Source organism: Canis aureus, chromosome 6, assembly GCF_053574225.1.
Source record: "Canis aureus isolate CA01 chromosome 6, VMU_Caureus_v.1.0, whole genome shotgun sequence".
NCBI classification, from domain to species: domain Eukaryota; kingdom Metazoa; phylum Chordata; class Mammalia; order Carnivora; family Canidae; genus Canis; species Canis aureus.
The window spans coordinates 37,561,396-37,583,876 of record NC_135616.1 but is presented as its reverse complement, the minus strand read 5'-3'; the positions used below and the strand labels follow the sequence as shown (position 1 = coordinate 37,583,876).

General features: G+C 46.5%; 2 protein-coding genes across 5 annotated transcripts in view; both read left to right on the top strand.

Moving 5' to 3' along the window:
* Positions 1 to 18,348, top strand: part of LOC144315733 (protein S100-A15A-like) — a 34,349-nt gene extending 16,001 nt beyond the window's left edge. For 2 of the 3 annotated variants that reach the window (XM_077900704.1, XM_077900703.1), the window contains 2 exons: positions 12,229 to 12,410; positions 14,305 to 18,348. In XM_077900704.1, the coding sequence (XP_077756830.1) occupies positions 12,261 to 12,410; positions 14,305 to 14,481 (327 nt within the window). In that variant the 5' untranslated portion in view covers positions 12,229 to 12,260 and the 3' untranslated portion in view covers positions 14,482 to 18,348. Of the gene's footprint in view, positions 1 to 11,707; positions 11,855 to 12,228; positions 12,411 to 14,304 lie in introns of those variants that run through there. The other variant, XM_077900705.1, reaches the window with a different exon arrangement.
* A 2,796-nt stretch (positions 18,349 to 21,144) lies between these two features.
* Positions 21,145 to 22,204, top strand: S100A8 (S100 calcium binding protein A8). Of its 2 annotated transcripts, none has more exons than XM_077900709.1 (3): positions 21,145 to 21,301; positions 21,709 to 21,871; positions 22,020 to 22,204. In XM_077900709.1, exons 2-3 carry the CDS (start codon positions 21,731 to 21,733, stop codon positions 22,146 to 22,148), a joined length of 270 nt encoding a protein of 89 aa, XP_077756835.1. In that variant the 5' UTR covers positions 21,145 to 21,301; positions 21,709 to 21,730; the 3' UTR covers positions 22,149 to 22,204. The 2 variants fall into 2 exon arrangements, with proteins under 2 accessions (XP_077756835.1, XP_077756836.1); XM_077900710.1 differs by lacking the exon at positions 21,145 to 21,301 and adding an exon at positions 21,559 to 21,622.
* Positions 22,205 to 22,481: the final 277 nt, after the last annotated feature.

Sequence of the window (22,481 nt, the reverse complement as noted above, 5' to 3'; positions counted from 1 at the left end):
CTATGGTAAAGCTTAATTTTTAAATTAGGCACTAATTTTTACTAATGTATAAATTAATAAGATGTTAAAAGAATTACCGACAGCGATAGATAGAACAAGCATGACAATATGCTGTAATGAAAGTGCTGTGAATGGTTGACAGTAACAAACTAGGGAAAGCAGAACTGTAGACCCAGGGGTTTGTATATTATTCCAAATAGGCTCACATCGCCTATCCCCCTTTTATTTTTTTAAAGATTTTATTTATTTATTCATGAGAGACACACAGAGAGAGGCAGAGACACAGGCAGAGGGAGAAGCAGGCTCCATGCAGAGAGCCTGATGTGGGACTCCATGCCCGGATCCTTGGATCCCTGGGGATCACGCCCTGAGCTGAAGGCAGGTGCTCAACCACTGAGCCATTCAGGCGTCCCACATCACTTACCCCTTGAGCCTGTTACCTTTGATGTAAAATAGGTGAGCCTCCTTAAGGGAGGCGACGTATGTGAGCATGCTTTGGAAAGTGGAAGGAGGGGTAGAGATGTTAACAATCATTATTAGACAGTAATCCATGCTGGTTTGTGGGTCAGGGAAAGGTCTGTTGGTCAAATATGTGTCTTTTGTCTGCAATAAAAATCTCCCCCCATTAGACTCACCTCTTTGGATTCAACTGCTGCTTCTGGTAGTTTCTCCTCATGTACCCCTAAGAGTGGAAGTAACACAGTAGAGATCATAATACCAAGTGAAATGCATCCCTAAAACTCTAGAGAGTTTTTTTTTATTTTCCTGGCATTTCTTCTCAGGTGTGCTAAATTGGTAAAACCCACAATCCTTCCTCCTGAGCCAGAAATCCCAGTTCTTTTTTTACCGTGGTCTTCTTTCCTGCTCATCTTCTTTACTCTCTCATGACTACCACACTCACACAGAACACTGCACTTCTTCTTCTTTTTTTTTTTTAAAGATTTTATTTATTTATTCATGAGAGACCCAGAGAGAGGCAGAGACACAGGCAGAGGGAGAAGCAGGCTCCATGCAGGGAGCCCGATGTAGGACTCCATCCCAGGGCTCCAGGACCACGCCCTGAACTGAAGGCAGATGCTCAACCGCTGAGCCACCCAGGTGTCCCAGAATATTGCACTTCTGACACTTCTGGTCACCAGTGTGTGGGGTTTTACCCTACACCAAGCAATTCTCTGTGATACTGGTTGGGTGTCTTACAATTTAATTCAGTTCTGACACCGCACCATCCACCTGGAGACAGTGTCAGATCCCACAGGTTAAGGGCTCAGTCCCACCGGACTATGCCCATACCTCCATTTGAGATGCCAATCACAAGTAGTAGGCCCCTGGGTCACTCACAATTTCTGTTCAACTCGGCTACAAATTGGAGTTTCTTCTGAACTCCTACACCTTTGGATTTGATTAATTTGCTAGAGCAGGTCACAAAATTCAGGGAAACACTTAGCAGTTTATTAAAGGGAATGATAAAGATACAGGCGAACATCAAGGTGGAAGAGAGGTATAGGGAGAGGTATGTGGGAAAGGTCATGGAGTTTCCATGCTCTGTCTGGGTGCGCCCCTCTCCAATACCTCCAACTGTTCACCAACCTGGAAGCTCCTGCACCCCACATTTTTGGATTTTATGAAACCTTCTTCACATAGGCATGATGGATCATTAACTCCATTTCTAGCCCCTCTCCCGCCTCTGGAGGGTGGGGAGGGGGGAGTGAAAGTTTCAATTCCTAATCAGGGCTTGCTCTTACCAGTGACCAGCCCCAACCTGGGAGCCATCCAAGTGCCCACCCAGATTCACCTCATTAGAACAAAAGATGCTCCTAGTGTTCTTATCACATAGGAGATTACAAGGGTTTCAGGAGCCCTGTGTTAGGAACTGGAGTAAATGACCAATTATTAGAACCCAAGATGTTCTCAGTGTTTTCATCACCCAGGAAATCCCAAGGGTTTCAGGAGCTTGTGCCAAACATTCGGAGCAGAAACCAATGATCTATTTTCTCCTAGCTCCAAAGAACACAGACCTCTGAATCATTCACCCTGGCAGCTGGGAATGGGGTGACATGGGAGAGAGTAAAAGCTAATTGGTTCTGGGCCTTTTGTGTGTGTGTGTGTGTTTTATTCTGTTTTTTGAAAAAAAATTCTTTTTAAAGGTTTTATTGATTTATTCATGAGAGACACAGAGAGGGAGGCAGAGACACAGGCGGAGGGAGAAGCAAGCTCCACACAGGGAGCCTGACGTGTGACTCGATCCTGGGTCTCCAGGATCACGCCCTGGGCCGAAGGCAGGCACTAAACCACTGAGCCACCCGGGCTGCCCTCAACCTATGAGCCACCTAGGTGTTCCCTGTTTTTTGAAATTTTAATTTAATTTAAATTCCAGTATAGTTAACCTACAGTGTTCTATTAGTCTCAGGTGTATAACGTGGTGATTCAGCACTTCCACACATCACCCATCATAACCCATTATCATGCTGCATCATGCCATAGTCCCCGTCACCTGTTTCCCTCTCCTCCCACCCTTCTCACTGTGTTCTCTGTAGTTAAGAGTCGATTTCTTGGTTCGTCTCTCTCTCTCTTTTACCCTACAAATATGATATTTGTCTTTCTCAGACGGACTTATTTCATTTAGCATGATACTCTTTAAATCCATCCACGTCAATGTAAATGGTAGGTATTCATTCTTTCTGATGGCCGAGTAATATTTCATTGTATATATACCACACCTTCTTTACCTGTTCATCAGTTGACGGACTCTTGGGCTGCTTCCGTAACTTGGCTATTGTAGATAATGCTGCCATAAACACCAGGGTGTATGCATCCCTCTGAATTAGTGTCTTTGTATTCTTTGGGTAAATACCCAATGGTGTGACTATTAGATCCTAGGGTAGTTCTATTTTTAACTTTTTGAGGACCCTCTGTGCTGTTTTCCTCCGTGGCTGCGCTAGTTTGCATTCCCACCAACAGTGCAAGAGGGTTCCTTTTTCCTCCACATCCTTGCCAACACTAGCTGTTTCTTCTGTTTTTGAATTTAGCTGTTCTGAAAGGTGTGAGATGATATCTCATTGTGGTTTTGATTTGCATTTCCCCGATGATGAGTGATGCTGAGTGTGTTTGCATGTCTGTTGGCCATCTGGATACCATCTTTGGAGAAATGTCTGTACATGTCTTCTGCTAGTTTTTAAATTTATTATTTTTTTTTTTTGGTGTTGAGTTATAGTTCTTTATATATTTTGGATACTAACCCTTTATTGGATATGTTATTTGCAAATATCTTCTCCCATTCTGTAAGTTGCCTTTTTTATTCTGTGTTTTGATTTAAGTCCCCAAACTGAAGGCCAGCTGTCCTGTCCAAGTACTTTTGCTCAGGCTGATTATAATAACATCCTGTGCCAAAGCCCCTTTGCTTTCACCTCATTTACTGAGAGAGTCCAGAAGCAAACTCCATCTGCTGCCAGAGCCTTTGTTCTCCAACCAACGATTCTCTCTCTCTCTTCCATCTTAAAATGTTGTATCCAGGGATTGAAACAAGGGGAGGGTGCTGCTGCCTGTTTGCTTTCGTTAAAAGCAGTGCAGTCCAGTGACTTCTTCATATGGAGGTCTGGGCAGAGAAGGTCCCTGACATTACATCCATTTTGTTATGGAGCCTTGGTTGCCGCCTCAGCCTTGATATCAGCCCCTGAGTGGGGAGGTGAGGTCTCCCAGGGTTCTGGTTCTGTTCTGGCCAGAACTTGGGCCATCCACTGCAGACCAGAGACTTGAGCACTTCGTTTAGTGGGTGGCGGGATGCCAAGTTGTGTAAAGATTGGCAGGTTCTGGCTCCGGAGTGTCACTCTTGCCTCTGTGGCTTCTCCTCAGTCCCTGGGGTAGCTGTTGTAATAAACCCTAACATCTAGTACTGTGACTCATCCGATTTTTCTTCATAATCGCCTGTGCTATTCTTAGCCTTTAGCATTCCATATACTTTTTAGAATTAGCAGGTCAATTTCTGCAAAAATCCTGGATGGATTTTGATAGGGATTGTACTGAATCTTCGGGTAACTTTTGGGAGAATTGACAGCTTTGCAATAGCAGAATCTTTTGGTCCATGAACATGGTGTATCTTTTAATAGCTTTACATCCCATTTAGGGATGGAATAAACTCCAAATTTGCAAAGTCTTCCTTGGTCTGGCCTCTGCATCCCTCACAGATGTAACCTCACCTCCTTTCTCTCTCTGTCTCTCTGCTCTTCGTTTACATTATTTTACATGGCTGTTTTCCTTCTGTCTCTCCCACCTGCATGTGTGCTTGGATCAGCCATTTTCTCAAACTACAGGATTCTTCTCTCAGCAGGATCGTCTGTTATTCAGAGGCACGATAACATGGTTAATGTACAATATGGTGATGATAGTTAGCAAAACTGTATTGCATACTTGTCATCTGAAAGGATAAATCTTAAATCTTCCCAACACACATACACACAATGGTAATAGTGGAGAGTTATGAATATGTTTGTTAGCTCGATTATGGTAATCATTTCACAATGTACACATGTATCAAAACTTCGAGTTGTACATCTTAAATATATATAATTTTTATATGTCAGTGATATCTCAATAAAGCTGTTAAAAAAAGAGAAAAGAAAAATAGGTGCCATGGAGCCAGTCTAGGTTTGAATTGTGCCTTTGCATTTAGTAACTATGTTGCTTTGAGCATGTTCCTTGACTGATTCCTTGGGTTCTTTATCAGCAATCCTTGGGTTCTTTATCAGCAATCCTTTTTTTTTTTTTTTTAAATTTTATTTACTCATGAGAGATACAGAGTGAGAGAGAGAGGCAGAGACACAGGCAGAGGGAGAAGCAGGCTCCATGCAGGGAGCCTGACGTGGGACTTGATCCCAGATCTCCAGCGGCGCTAAACCTCTGCGCCACTGGGGCTGCCCTTTATCACCAATCCTTATGCAGGTGAGACGAATGGGTAGGTGTGGAGTCTGTGCTCAGGCCAGAGGAAGTGCTCATTTAGTTATTTCTATATATTTAGTAATATTCTCTGTTTCCAGAAGCCTCCTGATTCTACAGAAGCAGCCCCGTCACTCTTCATACCCTGATACCATTCTAATTTTCTACATGGCAAAGAAACGGAGTTACCCAGAAAATGCAATAATGTCACACTTTGTCTTTCATCTCAAAGATTCTCCCTAATGATTCTAAAGCATCTAATAACCCCTCTCAGGCATAGACCATCACTGGGTAGTTCCAGATACGACCAGGGAGGCCATTGAGTATGATATTAGTTGGTTCTAACTATAAAGATAAAAATAGGTCTGTAAAATAGAAAGTAGATAAACACTGATGAGAACTGGTAAAAATCCCAAATGGAGCTTCATTTAACCATTATAACCTGGTTCATTATCTTTGGTGTCAAAGTGGCCGTATTTCTTTACTTTTTAAAGTAATTGTTTGAAATCTACCCTCCCGCCTCCCGGAACCTAATATTCTGTAGAGGTGTTGGGCTTCAGGGCCAATTTTGAGCTAGCTTTCTCAAGCTAATTAGAGAGCTAGTCCTTTGCTGCAGCGGCTTGTGGCCTGTCTTTACAATCGGACGGAGGTGAGGTGAGGACTATGCCCTGGCTACCGCAGGGATGTCTGTCTGGCACAAAGCTTGTGGATGCCTTCTAAGCACACATGACCTTCAGCTGTTGTGTAGGTGTCTGCTTCCACCTCCAGACTATAATCTTCTAGAAGATAGGGTGTTGTTCTTTTTTTGAGTTGAGAAATATTTGACAGTTAATAACTGTATACATTTAAGGTGTACTATTTGATGATTTGATATACATGATACATTGTGAAATAATTACCATAATCAAGCTAATTAACATATTAGTCACCTTATATAATTACATTTTTTATGTGGTGAGAAAACTTATGATCTACTCTCTTAGCAAATGTCAAGTATACAATGAAGTATTAATATGGTCACATTGTTTTACATTATCTTCAGAACTTACTCATTTTGCATAACTGAAGTTTTATATCCCTTGACCAATATTTCGCCATTTCCCCCTCCCTCCAGCCCCTGGGAATCACTTTTCTATTGTTTCTATGAGTTCAACTTCTTTGGACTCCACATATAGTGAGATCATGCAGTATTTGTCTTTCTGTGTCTGCCTTATTTCACTTAGCATAATGTCCTCCAGGTTCACCCATGTTGAAAATGGCAGGATTTCCTTCTGTTTATGACTAATAATATTCCATTGTATGTATATGCTGCATTTTCTTTATTCATTCATCGTTCAATGGGCATTTATGTTGTTCCCGTATCTTGGCTATTACTAAATAATGTTGAAATGAACATAGGAGTGCAGATTATTTCTTTGAGATCCTGATTTCATTTATTTTCTTCTATTATTTTTTAAAAGATTTCATTTAGTCGTGCGAGACACAGAGAGAGAGGCAGAGACACAGGCAGAGGGAGAAGCAGGCTCCCTGCGGGGAGCCCGATGTGGGACTCAATCCCAGGACCTAGGATCACGACCTGAACCAAAGGCAGACACTCAACCACTGAGCCACCCAGGTGCCCCCGATTCCATTTCTTTTGGATGTATACCCAGAAGTAGGATTGCTGGATTCATAAGGTAGCTCTATTTTCAATTTTTTTTTTTTGAGGAAACTCCATACTATTTTCCACAATGTTTTACTAATTTACATTCCCACCAACTGTATACAAGTATTCTCTTTTCTCCACATCCTTGCCAACATTTGTTATTTATTGTCTTTCTGAATATAGCCATTCTAACAGGTATGAGATGATATATCCTTATGGTTTTGATTTATATTTCTCTGATGATTAGTGAAGTTGAACATGTTTTCACATACCTGTTGGCTAGTTGTATGTCTTCTTGTTTATTAAAAGATTTTATTTATTTATTTGAGAGAGAGAGCACGAGCAGGAAGGAGGAGCAGCAGAAGGCAGAGGGACAAGCAGACTCCCTATTGACCAGGGAGCCCAAGTGGGAGCTCTAACCCACGACTCTGGGATCATGGCCTGAGCCGAATAGCAGATGTTTAACTGACTGAGCCACCCAGGTGCCTCTGTGTCTTCTTTTGAGAAATGTCTGTTCAGATTCTTTGCCCATTAAGAATATTTTTTGTTAAAAAAAGACAAGCAAAAAAATTTTTTTTGTTGGGGAGGCCTGGATGGCTCAGTGGTTGAGCATCTGCCTTGGGCTCAGGGTGTGATCCTGGGGTTCTGGGATCGAGTTCCACATTGGGTTCCTGTGTTGAGCCTGCTTCTCCTCTGCCTGTATCCCTGTCTCTCTTTGTGTCTCTCATGAATAAATAAATACAATCTTAAAAAAAATTAAAAAAAATTTTTGTTGGATTGTAAAAAATAAAAAAAATTAATTTAAAAATATTTTTTGTTTTGTTATTAAGTTGTATGACTTCCTTATATATTTTGGATATCAAATATATGGTTTGCAAATATTTTCTCCCATTCTGTTGGTTGCCTTTTCACTTTGGTGATTGTTTCCTTTGCTGGGCAGAGCTTCTAATTTAATGTAATCCCATTTGTTTAATTTTGCTTTTATTGGCTATGATTTTGGTCTCTACATCCAAAAAAATTGTTGCCCAGACCAATGTCAAGAAGCTATTTCCTATGTTCTTCTCAAGTAGTTTTATGGTTTTAGGTCCTATATTTAAGCCTTTACTCCATTTTGAGTTGATTTTTGTATATGATGTGAGATCAGGATCCAACTTCATTCTTCAGCTTTCAGTTTTCCCAGCACCATTTACTGAAGAGACTACCCTTTCCCCATTTCAGTATTCTTGTCAAAGATCAGTTGACCAATGCGTGGACTTATTTCTGGGTTATCTGTTCTGTTGGTCTTCATTTCTGTTTTTATGCCAATACCATCCTGCTTTGGTGATGATAGTTTTGTAATGAATTGTGAAATCAGCAAGTGTGATTTTTGCCCAAGATTGCTTTGGTTACTCAGGATCTTTTGTGGTTCCATATGAATTTTAGGATTGTTTTCTATTTCCATAAAAAATGCCATTGGGATTTTAATATGGATTGCATTAAATCTGTAGATAACTTTGGGTAGAATGGATACTTTAACAATATTAATTCTTCCAGTCTATGAAGATAGGATGTCTTTCCATTTATTTGTGTCTTTTAAAAATCCATTCATCAATATTTTCATAATTTTCAGTGTGTAGGTCTTTCAACTCTTTTTTTTTTTTTTAAATTTTTACTTATGATAGTCACACAGAGAGAGAGAGAGAGAGAGAGAGAGAGGCAGAGACACAGGCACAGGGAGAAGCAGGCTCCATGCACCGGGAGCCCGATGTGGGATTCGATCCCGGGTCTCCAGGATCGCGCCCAGGGCCAAAGGCAGGGGCTAAACCCCTGCGCCACCCAGGGATCCCCTTTCAACTCTTTAAGTAAGCTATTTCTTATGCATTTTGTTCTTTTTGTTGCAATTGTGAATGAGATTGTTTTTTAAATTTCTCTTTTGGATAGTTTGTGTAAATAATATATTGATTTTTTATGTTAATTTCATACCCTGCAACCTTGTTGAATTTATTATTTATAACAGGTTTATTGTTGTTTAGTCTTTAGAATTTTCTATGTATGATCATATCATCTGAAAATAGAGATAATTTTATTTCTCCTTCTCATATATGGATGCCCTTTATTTCTTTTTCTTGTCTAATTTCTCTACTAGGACTTCCAGTACGATGTTTAAAAGAAGTGGTAAGAGTAGATGTCATTGCCTTCTGCTAGATCCTGGAAGAAAGCTTTTAGTTTGTTTCTCCCATTAATTATGAGGTTGCTTGTAAGTTTTTCATATATGGTGTTAAGATCCTTCTGTACCTATTTTATTAGGCTTTAATCATGAAGGGGTGTTAAACTCTGTCAATTGCTTTTTCTGCATCTATTCAGGTAATTATGTATTTTTTTTTTCATTTTGTTAACTTGTTATAATACCTTGGCTGATTTGCATGTGTCAAACCATCCTTGTATTCCTGAGATAAATCCCACTTGGTCATGGTGCATGATTCTTTTAATGTGCTGCTGAATTCACTTCGCTAGGATTTGATTAAGGATTTTTGCATGTGTGTTCAACAAGGATATTGGCCTGTGGTTTTTTCTTGCAGTGTCTTTGCTACTTTTGGTATCTGGTGATATTGGCCTCATTAAATGAGTTTGGAAGTGTTCCTTCTTCCATTTTTTGAAAGAGTTTAAGAAGCATTAGCCTTAATTCTTTGAATGTTTGGTAGAACTCACCCATGAATCCATGGGTCCTGGGTTTTACTCTTTTGTTTTCCAGACAAACAAAACAGGGAGCTCATCACTATACTTACAAGAAATCCTTAATACAATTCTTAAAATTGAAATGAAAACTCATTAAACAGCAACATGAAAGCATAGGAAAGCATAAATCTCACAGGTAAAGGTCAATATGTGGAGATATACAGATTAATGTAATCCTGTAAAGGTGTCTATTGACTTTTATATTAAAGCAGGGAAGTCTTTGGGGGGTACTCCTGTTCTTTTCCCCCACAGAAGGAAGTCATGGCCAATAGGATCTCTCATGGGTCTGCTTATGGGTGTACTTGCTGCAGCAGTGACACCTGTGTCTAGATGTGGGTGTGTGGGAAACAGCTATGGAGCTAGGGAGCTCAGGCGCTTCCATCTGGGAGTTGGGTGGCAGCTCTGGTCTGGGAGGTGGGGTTCAGTGCACACTAGGGCAGATCTGGCTGGGGAAGGGGGTATAAAGCCATTTCTGTCCCCCTGCCCCCCAGCACCTAACACACATGGTAAAATTCTTAAGAAACATCAATATTAAGGAAGAGTTAGTTGAAATGTATAAATTTAAAGTAATTTAAATGTCTACCAATAATAGATTAATTAAACAAATTTTGATACATGCAAAGAAATAATCATTAGGCATTCATTAAAATCAGGGAGCATTGATTAAGTGGGTAGGAAGATGTCCACAGTCTAGCATTAAGTGAAAAGAGTGGTTATAGTTGTGGAAGGAGGTCATCACTATGCACTGGGATGGTGTGGGGAGTCGTGTCCAGGTTGAGCAAAAGGCAGGGTAAAGAGGGGTGCAGTATGATCTCCTCCTCACAAACCAGTTATGGGTTAGCAGCGGAGCTCCTTTTGAGTGACAGACTATTACCCAGTGATGGTCCAAGGACATATTGGCATACCAAATTTGTTAATTAGGTGGTTTCAAAGTTTTTATTTTTATTTTTGTTTCTTAGCTCCAGACAATGCAAAGGTGAACATTTTACTACCTATTGCTTTTTTTTTTTCCTAAAGATTTTATTTATTTATTCATGAGAGACTCAAAGAGAGAGGCAGAGACACAGCCAGAGGGAGAAGCAGGCTCCCTTTAGGGAGCCCGATGCGGGACTCCATCCCAGGACCCCGGGATCATGCCCTGAGCTGAAGGCAGACACTCAACTGCTGAGCCACCCAGATGCCCCATCTATTGCTTTTTAATATCTGTTTAATTACTTTCTCGGGATAAATTCCCAGGACAGTGATGGCTAAATTAAAGGTATTCAATAAATATCTCTTGACAATAGGTTACCATTGCCAATTGTTTTACTAGAAATTTGAGCCCTGTTTTTACTTTGGAAACATAAATGTGTATTGGTGAGCCACTTACTTGCTGGAGAAATCACTGTTGGGTAGAAGAAAGCTCACTCTGCAAACTGAAAAAGTTTTGGCTTCGGTCTTTTCCTACTCTCTCAAAACCTTCAGGGACTCAATTACCTGTCCTTTGGCGCCGCCTTCTGGGAGAGGCACTCACCAGCCGGTGTGGCCCCTCCCAGGGAAATCGAGGGGCTGAGATGGGCTGAGAGAGGGGCACTTGTACCGAGCCCCCTTAGGGTAGGGTCACTCCCATATCACCGTTGGTAATTTTCTTACAACAAACCTGTTCCTACCACTTCTTTCTCATCTCCTCATCACCCAACCCATTAAAAATCCTGTCAGCTTCTTTCTGGGCATAGGATATAACGCAGCCCTGGCTTGGCACCAAGGCAGCCCCCCCCTCCCCCTCCCCTCTTCCCCCCCACCCCCACCCCGTGCTTGGTCTTCGCCCTGCCTCTCCAGCCTTCTCCATGCTTCTCCCTGCAGTTAAATGTTTTCTTCAAGGCCCAACTCAAATATTGTCTCTTTAAGGAATCTTCCTCAACTCTTCTCTAGGCAGCAAGTGTTCCTTCCTGGGCACCAAGGTACCTTGTTCATGCCATGAAACTGTACTCTTCAGTGGATCATACCAGTGTGTGACTCTGTGCTCTCCCCACACTGTGAGCTGGCCTCATGTTGTACGCACGTTCCCTAACCAGGTCCTGGAACACTGTGGGGACTCCAGAAATGTTTGTTGGATGAATTAATATGCTTTATGACTCTAGCGTCCGGGGGCTCAGTAATTGAGGGAGGACATCTGAGGAGGATGTATTTAATTTATGTGTCTGACCCTACCTAAGGCCTGGAGCTGGGAGGGTGAACTCTGAGGTAGAGAGACTGACATTATGACCTCCCGTGGTTCTGAGATGTTTCAGATCAGGCTCTGAGGGAAGGTGGGTCCCTGAAACTGGCTGAGTTAATTGTAGGAAGCAAGTGTCATGTGACATCATCTCACGAATGCAATTATGGCTTAGTGGTGTTGCTGAAGAACCTGTGAAAGGTCAGGACACTGGCTGCCATAACTAGAAGCACCAAAGATGGGTAGGATGTAGGACTCGGTGCTTGGGCCCCTGCTTGCACTGATGCCTCCTGCCTAAGCGCTGGGAAATCTCTAGGACAAACCACAGGCTGGCACGGTGGTTTTGGAGCAACCCCATCCTGACAGCACAGGTCAGCACTTCTTATGAGAATGGTGGAGGTGGGTGGACGGGCCTGGGTCCGTGCAGGTCTGAGAAAGCAGAAGTGGGCAGCTCACCTGTTTTGGAGACTGTGTGCAGTGGATGGATGTCCTAACAAGGAAGTCATGGTTCTCCAATTGATTTTAATCTCCAGCTGGATCAGTTGTGTGATTTTTGGGAAATTTACTTAACCTCTCTGGATATCATTTCTTCATCAGGAAAATGGTGGGAATGATGTCTACCTCATAAGGTCACTATGAAGATTACATGTGATTCTCTGTATACAAGGCTTTATCCAGTGCTTGGCTGGCTCCCTAAGAGTTAGCCAAGGTGCTGCTCTCCTCTCAGTTTCTCCACCGTTCCCAGGTGCTCCGGGTTCTGGCCAGGGCCTCGCCGCCATGACACACAAGCCAATGGAGGAATCCCTCTTCCAAATCGTCCACTGCTACCACCAGTACGCGGCCCGGGAGGGGGACGTGGAGACTCTGTCCCTGGAGGAGTTGAAGGCTCTGCTTATGGACAATGTGCCCTGCTTCATGGAGAGCTTGGTGTGTGGGGTCTGGGGTCAGGTGGGGATGAAGTAAAGGATTGGTTGTGGGGTTGGAAGTGAGTAGTGATGGTATAGGTGCAGGGAATTATCTCCCCTACTTGGGACAGGGTTGGGAGGGCAGGGTCTGACAGAGGGAGGGTGGATCCGGCCCAGCTTTGTTTCTCCTCCTCTCTTTCCTAAAACTCCCTGCTGGTCCTTACTGCAGCTAATCCCTGAGACTTTGTCCTTATCCCAGCCTGTGTATCCCTCTGCTCACCCTGTTTCTTAAGAGAAGAGGTCCTGCAGCCCCATTCAGCCAGGGGCCCTGCCCCAAACCTGCCCTTTTAGCTTCCCTCCCAGGGACTAGCACAAGCCTCCTTGTCACCACACCAGGGTGAGGACAGTTTGGGCAGAAGCCAGGTGGGGAAAGAAAATGTAGTGTCCCATTCCAGCTGCTGTCTGAAGGGCTAATAGAGGCTCTTGGGCCAGCTTGGGGGCTCAGAAACCCTCTCAGGCCTGCACGGCTTCTCCATTCTCAGGCCCTATAATTACCAGGTGTTGTGGGGACTGGCAGGAACGTCTGGGGTGCTGTCTTCTGCCCTCAGGGCCTGCCTGGGGGGGGGGGATCTCTGGACCACCATCTCTAGAGGATTTCAGATCTGTACACTGACCAGAGGCCACTGCCTTCCAGAAGGAGCGCCGCCTCATTCACTTGGCATGTCCCCTTACTTACCTTTGGGAAACATCAGAGAGAGTCTTGCCCTCAGTTTATTGGAGTATAACCGTGAGGGTCACAGAGGGGACTAGGGCGACTGTCATCCAGGGCCAAGTGCCTAGACTGTGTGGCTGGGTATGGGACTGCCAGACACTGCCACGTGGGGCTCACAGACCTGCCCAGGTACAGGGCCCTCAGGGACAGACAGTGGGCAGCCTGGGCCAGGGGGGTTGAGCTGAGGGGAGCCAGGGAGAGCCTGCTCATGCAGGAAGCCCCAGGGTCCAGAACCAACCAGTTTTGCAGAGGACATGAGATGAGGTGAATTATGCTGGTGGGCTATAGGGGGAAGCAGGAGGTGCAGACCTGCCCCCAGGGATGAGGGTCACCCTCCAGACCCCTGGCTGCTGACAGATGATGCCATTTCCTTCCTGGGAGTCTTTCCAAAGACTTCACTCTGGGTCCCCACATCTACCAGCCAAATCCTGCTGAAACCAGCTCAAGGCCTTGCCTGGGGCTCCTGCCCGCTGACCCTGGCCTTCCTTCTTGTTGTCTCTTTCCACCTCAAGTGCTTTTGCTCCTCCCCTATAGCATCCCCGATCCTCAGCCCTCCTGGCCACCTGCTCTGGGCCGTGCTGGACAGCCTCAAGGCCCACAACATTGTCTTTCTCCTCATTTTGCACTATCCAAAGGTGACGTAGGCTCAGTGTCATAAACAACTCCTGGGCAGATGCCACAGCATGCAGACATCTGATCCTGCTCTTCGGGGGCCCCGTAATAGCACTGGACATGCAGACATGAGGGGCAGGTGGGCTGTGCCTGAGGAGCTCTCTGTGTGAAGGAGGGGGCACAGCCTTCCACCCTGAAGCCCCTGGCCTGGCTGTCCCTGCAGGGCAGCATCCAGGGCCACTGGGAAGATAAGCTTAGCAGCCACCGACGGTGGACAGATGTATCAGGATACCACAGGCCACTCAGCACAGCTCAGCAGCTGGTGGGGGTGCCCAGGCCGTGCAGTCCACCACATAGCCCCAGGTCTAGTGGGCAGAGGGCCTGCCACATGTCCCCTTGGAGCCTGATTCTGCCCCACATGGTGACCTGGCCTCTGCCTGAGGGAGGGGCTGTGTCCTGTAAGGTGGTGGAGGCCCCAGTGCCTGTGGGGCGGGGGGCCTGGGCAGGTGGTTGACCCTCTGCCCCTCCTCAGGGCCGGAAGGAGCCCTACTACATCTCAGAGTTGTTCCGGGCTGCCGACAAGAACAAGGACAACCAGATCTGCTTCGACGAATTCCTGTTCATCCTGGGCCGGCTCCTGAAGGATTACCACCTGCTGTACCACCGGCAACTGTGCGCCTGCTACTGCGCCCGGCACAGCCTGCACTAGGCAGGGACGCCCCGGAGAGCCCGTACTGGACAGGGACGCCCCCGACAGCCCGCACTGGACAGGGATGCTCCCGGACACCTCGCACAAGACAGGGGCGCCCCTGAGCAGCCCGCACTGGACACGGACACCCCAGAAAGCCCACACTGGATAGGGACGCTCCTAAACAGCCCGCACAGGACAGGGACGCCCCCGGACACCCCACACAAGACAGGGATGCCCCTGAACAGCCCGCACTGGACGGGGATACCCCAGAAAGCCCGCACTGGATAGGGACACCCCGGACAGCCCACACTGGACAGGGACACTCCAGACAGCCCGCACTGGACGGGGACAGCCCTGAGCAGCCCTCACTGGGTAGGGACACCCCAGACAGCCCACACTGAACAGGGACACCCCAGACAGCCTGCACTGGATGGGGACACCCTGGAAAGCTCACACTGGATAGGGATGCCCTTGGACAACCTGCACTGGACAGGGATGCCCCTGGACACCCTGCACAAGACAGGGATGCCCCTGAGCAGCCCACACTGGACAGGGACACCCCGGACAGCCCACACTGGATAGGGACGCCCCTAAACAGCCCGCACAGGACGGGGACGCCCCTGAACAGCTCGCACTGGACAGGGACGCCTTGCACAGCCTCTGCCCACAGGTGTCTATCTAGGAGCAGGAGCAGGAGCCTGAGCTGCTGTAGAGCTCTGCCCCGCTTGTCAGCGTGTGCCTGCATGTACCTGTACCTGTGCACAGGCATGTGCAATGCATACCTGTGAGAGAAGAGAATAGAGCAACACCACAAATGTGCTGGGAATTCTTTGTTTATGGTTCTGGGCATCTGCTATGAGTCCAGAGAGGAGGCTTGCTGCTCCCTTGGGGATCATCCATTCCAGCCCCAGTCTGAGGAGGGAGCCCTGGACTGAGAGGGGAGACACGGTCTCACATCCAGAAGGCCCAGTCTGAGGGGGGAGGGAGGAACGCCCCTGCTTCCAATTGCCCCTGTCTGAGGGAGGAGTCTCTTCTCTTGGGGAGCTGGCTGTCTGACACGGAAGATAGGCCTTACTGGTGATGTTTTGACCACTCGTGCTCTATGCGTACACTATGGGACGGGAGCCAAGAAGGCACATGTACACTGGACCAGGACCCCCTTGAGGGTCTCCTTGCTTTGGAGGAGAGCCAAGGAATCAGTGTACAAAGCAGGAGTAGCTTGGGCCTGAGTAGGGGCTGGAACAAGACCAGGAGGTGCTGTGGGTAATTGTCCTGGGCTGGCTGGATCAGGCAGGGCCAGTCTGAGAGCAGATTGTGAGCTGGATTTTGCACATGCTGAGTCAGAGACAGGGATTAGGGCAAAGGGAACACTCCAGCCTATTATGGTGAAGAGGGATGAGTGGAACCTGGGCTACGGTCAATCAGGGAAGTCTTCCTGGAGGAGGGAAGGGTGGGGTCTGGGTTTTACTAATTGAGGCTGATGTGGGCATTACTGTACTTGGGGCTCATGTGACTTACCATCTAAGTCCTCCTCCTATGGTCTCTGACCCCTCCCAGGAGGGATCTGCCCCTGCCCATCTTTGTGTTTATTTTTCTCTCTCTCTCCCCGGGAGCCAGGAATCTGACGCAGAATCTGTCTGGGTCAGTCTTCTCTGCCGTAGGCCCTGCTGGGGCCCATCATGGTGGCTTAGTTCTCAGAGGATGGTCTGGGAATCCATGTCCTGAGTGTGTTGTGGTAACAATGAGGAGTTTACCAAGAACGACGGGCAATCATCATGGCCACTATGCCAATGACTGAGGAATCATTTATGGGACTTGGTTAGGTTCCCTCTCCCAGTTGTGCCACAGGAGGGGCAGAGCCCTGTGGGCTGAGCAGGGGCCCTTGTTTCTGACCAGTCGAGCTCTAAAGCATGGTGTTGCCCCCACTGTTCCCTGGACCTGGCCTGCCACGGGACGCCCCTTGTACATTTGCCAATCCACCAGTGCTTGCTGTTCAGGACTAGGCTGGGTCCCAGCGCTCTTCCTCTGGACTTTCCTGCATGCTCCATGGGGTCTGTGGAGGTGCATGTGCTGCTGTACCTTGGGTGTGTTTTGCCATGTGTGCCCTCTACCGTTGTGAGCATGGCTGCAGTAAGGAATGCAGAAATAGGGCCTGTGGTTGGGAATCTCTAGTCATGACCAGAAGCATGGATGGCCAAGTGAGCCAGGCCTAGGGCCAGATACTTCCTGCCTGTCTGACCTAAGACTGCTGGTTTCCACAGACCTTCGAGGGCTAAGGGTCCGGCTCACACTAGACCTCCTGCCCTTTCCTGTAGTAGGGGTTGGGGGAGCGTGCAGTGGTTTCTACACTGGCCACTGTGTCCTCATTTCCTCAGCCGTGGGCACAGGCTTGGTTGAGTTGGGACACATGCCCAGGACTGAACTCTTTCCTGTAAGTAGGAGCAGGTTCCGCTCCTGGGGTTTCCCCATGTCCGCTGGTTTGATTACAGACTGTGCCTTTTCCCTGATGTGCTTACCCAGTTCCTGACACATTCTTCTAGCAAGTCACTCAGCCTGCTGCCAGCCTGGCTCCTGCTCCCCCTCAGGCCCCGGGACTGTCGGTCCAGGTGGAGCATCTCTGCGGCAACTTTCAAGGCCTCACTACTCAGCAAGTTCCATGAATAAGCATGTGATGCTGGAAGGAGGTCATGGCTTATGTCTGCCTTGGTCTTCTCCCTGGACCTGGAGCCTGGTTTCCTTAATTTCTGGATGAAGAAAGCTGTCTCCACTGGGACTGTTCTCAGGGGACTGCCTCCAAAGGAAGCATCCCTTGAAGGGCCAGGGATATGGGATGACATCATCTGCATCAACCTCATCCTCACCCTCACTGAGACAGGTCACTGTGGGCTCCATCCCAAGCTTGTGAACAGATCCTAAGGAGAGTCTCAGAAAAGCCACTTTTTTGGGTTCTAATGTGTACTTTTTGGCACCTAAGCAGATACATGCCACGGGAAGAAAATTGAGTAACTCCCCGTGCTTCTGTTTCCTCATCGGTCACATAAGGATGATTGTACCTGTAATGTCCACTTCAAAGGGTTATCAGATGAGGCAGTGTTATAGAAATATTTCAGAAGTATATTGTACTATTTGGGATAAGTAAGGTGCTATTATGCCAGGTCCACGCAGGAGAGGCCTGGTGACAATAGGTGTGCACTAAGTGCTTATTCACTAGTTGAAACTTGTTATTGTATATGTCAGGAGCAGCCCCATTTTTCTATCAAAAGGTTGACTCACCTCTCATCAAGGAAATTAAATTGCATTTGGTTGATACATTTACATCCTGCCATGTTCCAAAAATGATTTACACAAGAGGGATGTGATAAAGGGAATTTCTGCATTGGATAAGGGATAGATCCAATGTTTAATTTTGTGTTCATTTATCCCCTCAATTACCATTAATCGAACACCTACTATATACCAGGCCCCAGGAATGTGAAGTGATTTCTACTCTAAAGGGGCTCCCTGTCCCAAAGAAAAGGCAGATAAGAAACAGATGAATCATAACAAAGCAGGAAAAATGCTGTGATGTATGAAGATTTGGTGGAGTGGGGAGAAGAATTAACTCAGTGTTGATAGGAGTGTGGGGAGGAGGATCAGGGATGGATGTGGAGCAGATGGTACCCGGGCTGGATGAGGAAGACAAGGAGGGCTTGACTGGCAAAGAGGCATTCCAGGCAAAGGCAGGAAGTGGATGATACCACATCATGTCACCTAAGTAATTTGATGACAAATTACTCGTCTGTAAAATGGGGATTGTGATAGTACCTACTTCATAGGTTATCATGAGGATTCAATGGATTGATGTAGATAAAGCACAACAGTTCCTGGAACATGGTGGAAACCCAATCAATGTTATTTTGCTGTTATTTGTTCTTATTATTGGTTGTTGTTGCTGTTACTGTGTCTGCTAGGCACTGTGTGGGGTCCTGTGTGGGGTTCTGGGGAGGCAGGGATGGGTGGGCCAGTCTGGGTCCTCGAGGGCTCATAGTCTAGCTTGGCAGTCAGGCACTTGCAGTGCAGTTGTCATGGTGCACGCTCACCCAGCACTCACTTGCTCACTTATTCTGCACACCCTAAGTACTTCACATGTTCTTTGTGTAAACTTTTTATTAAAGTGCAATACATATTAAGAGAAGCCTACAAATTGGGACACCTGAATGGGTCAGTGGTTGAGTATCTGCCTTTGGCTGAGGTCTTGATCCTGGGATCCTGTGATTGAGTCCTGCATCAGGGTCCCTACAGGGAGCCTGCTTTTCCCTCCACCTGTGTCTCTGCCTCCCTCTGTGTGTCTCTCATGAGTAAATAAATAAAATCTTTAAAAAAGACAGAGAAGTCTACAAATCATAAATATTTTTCATCTATTATTAATCCTTACAATAGCATATGAGGTATATTCTATTTATTTTTTAGGTGGAAGCATTTAAGAAATTTAAAATTTTAATTGTGGCAAAATACATATAACATAAAATTTCCCATCTAAGGGTTCAGTTGTATTAAGCACATTCACATTGTTGTGCATACAGTCCCCAGAACTCTTTTCATGTTGTCATTGAAACCCAGAAAATACTATCTGTTATCCCTCCCCAGGCCCTGTCCCACACTATTCTTTCTGTCTTTATGAATTTTACTATCTTAGAAACCTCATATAAGTGGGAACCAACAATATTTTTCTCTAGGACTGGTCTATTTCATAAGCGTGATGTCCTCAAGGTTCATCCGTGTTGTAGCAAGTGTTAGACTTTCCATCCTTTTTAAAAGTTGAAAATACCGCATTATGTGAATATACCACATTTTATATATTAATTCATCCTTGAATGGGCAGTTGGATAGTTTCTACATTTCAGCTACTGTGAATAATGCTGACGTGAATGAACATGGATGTACAAATATCTATTTGAGACCCTGCTTTCAATTACTTTGGATATAGATCTAGAAGTGGAATTACTAGATCATATAGGAATTCTGTTTCTAACTTTTTTGAGAAACCATCACACTGTTTTCCACAGCAAGTGCACCATTTTGCATTCCCACCAACAGTGTACAAGGGTCCCAATTTCTGCACATTCCTACTAACACTTGTTATTCTGCTTTTGTGGAAGTAGCCAATCTCATGGGTGTGAGGTGATATCTCATTGTGGTTTTGATTTGATATCCTTAATGATTAGTGATGTGGAGCATCTTTTCATGGGCTTATTTGTATATCCTCTTTGGAGAAATGTCTATTGAAGTCCTTTGCCCATTTTTCAATCTGGGTAATTTTGTTGTTATTGAGTTGTAGGAGTTCTTTATGTATTCTGGATACTAACCCCTTATCAGATGTATGATTTGCAAATATCTTCTCCCATTGTGTGGGTTGCAGATAGACTCTATTTTTAATCCCTGTTTAATAATTGAGGTCACTGAGGCACAGAGACAGTAATTGGCCCAAAGTCACACAGCTATAAAGTTAATGATATAATGAAGCCCAAAGGACTATGGAGACATTAAGGAGAGAGAAGCTAATCCCATCTACTTCCCCCAGGAGGCGATCATGGCCTGTGTCCTGGAGAGGCATGGGGTAAATATCTGTTGAATGCCAGGAAGGAAACAGAGAGGAGAGTTTTCTCAGCAGAGTCATGTTCTTGTCTGGTCAGGTTCTGGCACATGAATCTCTGGGCCCTCCCATCTTTGCATTGTTCAAAACTCTGGGTGAACTGCTTTACCTTTCTGGATGTCAGTTGTCTGCAGACTGGGTGGGTTCTGTGTACGGCTTTCCTGGTAGACATGTTCTGAGGCTCTCTGTGCTTTGTAACAAGAGAGATGCCCCACAATCTTCAGCACTGGAAGCCAGTTAATCCAAGTGGCATCTCGTTGGAGGACAGGAGTACTTGTTCCTCCTGAAATCCTGGGGGATTGGCCACCTCCTCTTCTCCCCTTGGGCATAAAGCACTTCTGGCTTCCCCAAAGAACCCCTTCTCACCCTCACCCCACCCCCATGCAGTTGGGTTCCTCTTCAGCCTAGGCTCCTGGGGTCAGAGGCACACAATCTTCCCAGAGAGGGCTGAAGGGTCCCTCCTGTGTTTATGCAGCAACTCAGTGCCTCCTGCATGCAGAGGGATCCCACTCCAGCCTCCTTGTTCAGGGGCACAGTGCACCCCTAGCTTCCAGAGCGAGAGAGCTGGGAAGAGGTGTGGGTGGCAGGAGAGAGCCTGATATAGCAGCGCATGTCCCACAGAGTCCAACCACGCACAAGCAACAGCTTTTGTAGAAATAGTCCAGCTTTCACAACGAAAATCGAACAGCTAGGACAAGACCCCTTTTAGGAGTCTTAGGACCCTTTCAAGAATCTGATGAAAGCCATGGAGAAATGTGCTTATTTGCGCAAATACTCAAAATGATACTTTGAACTCCAGCTCCATTTCAGAGATGCACAGTCTACAGTGCTCGGGATTAGCAGCAGCAAGAGAGGAGGACTTGAGAGTGGGCATCCAGGCTGGCTGAGCCAAATGATGCCAGTGGCCCAGCAAAGGAGTCCTCACCATGGCCTCTTCCTGATTTATCCTGCTGGGCACTACTGCCTAGCAAATACCTTCTTCTTTCCATTTTTCCTACTCCCCCACCTCCCATCAAAATTTTTCATTCTGTGCAGTGATTGCCCCATTCACCTGGTTGAGAAACCAGAGGCTGTGGCAACCTGGGGAGGGAGGGGCTATCTCTGCATGGCCTAGGGCCCTGGCAGCTGGCCACAGCCTGGCTGCTATAAAGGGGAGCTGCCACTGAGCCCTGCATATCCTCTGTCAACTCTGTTTCGGGAAACCTGGTAAGTAAGACTGCCTCAGTCTGCTCCATGCTTTGGGGCTGCCCCCCCACCCCGGGAGGGCCAGAGGTGGAGCAGAGAGGGGAGAGAAAGCTAAGGGAGGTCTGGAGCAAGATCCAGAGCTCTTGGAGGAAGTCAGTGAGACAGGGATGAAGACAGAGCTGGGTCCTCTGTGCTACTGGTTGGCTGAGGGCACAGGGAGAGTCAGCAGGCACTGTATGTTTGTGTGGACCTTCCCCGTCCCCCCCTTCCCATCACAGCCACAGCCACCTGCTGGGTTTAGTTATTTGAATGGTGCAGGCCTGGATGAAGCCATTACTTGGAGTAAGGAGTATTCCCCTAGTTTTCACTCTGCTGGGGGCAGAGGAACCATCCCCATCCTGGGATTCCCCATGTGTTTCGTGTTGCAGGTGGGGCAGATCCTTGGGCGCCATGCTGACGGAACTGGAGAGTGCCATAAACTCCCTCATTGAGGTTTACCACAAGTACTCCCTGGTGAAGGGGAATTACCACGCCCTCTACAGAGATGACTTGAAGAAATTGTTAGAGACAGAGTGTCCTCAGTACATGAAGGTGAGGAGGGGCTGGGTGTGGCAGGGGTCTCTGTCTGGCCAATGAAGCCCTGGGTCCCTGGTCCCCTACGCCACCCTATGCAGACAGCCATGGCTCAGCTCTTGCCAAGGTCTTTACGCACTGGCTTCTTTCTCCTCCATCTTGACAGAAAAAGGATGCAGACACCTGGTTCCAAGAGTTGGATGTCAATAGCGATGGTGCAATTAACTTCGAGGAGTTCCTCATATTGGTGATAAAGGTGGGCGTGGCCTCCCACAAAGACATCCACAAGGAGTAGCAGAGCCCTGGGCCCCGGGGCTGTCTCTGCCGAATAATAAAGTAGTTGATACCTCAGGCCTCTTTTGGTGTCTTGCCTTTCTCTTGTGGAATGAGGTTCCAAGGGGGTGGAAGGAGGGGTGGAAAACCCAAAAAAACTAAAACAAACCTCTGTTGCCCTGCTCTCCTCTCACATACCTTCAGTGCTTATCGCTCACCTGGTTTCCTCCCACTTTCTCCTCCAGCTAATCCTGTCTCTTCAGTCCCATTGTCTAGAGGTATTGGTTCTATTTAGTTAGGATTCCAAAAAGTCCATGATACTGGAGCTGGTGATTTTCCTATCTGTTCCCAAATG

Excerpts from the sequence above, each read along its gene's own strand:
- S100A8 (XM_077900709.1), top strand. The coding sequence starts at position 21,731 with ATGCTGACGGAACTGGAGAGTGCCATAAACTCCCTCATTGAGGTTTAC. Across the intron at positions 21,872-22,019 it reads AGTGTCCTCAGTACATGAAG|AAAAAGGATGCAGACACCTG; the intron begins GTGAGGAGGGGC and ends CCATCTTGACAG.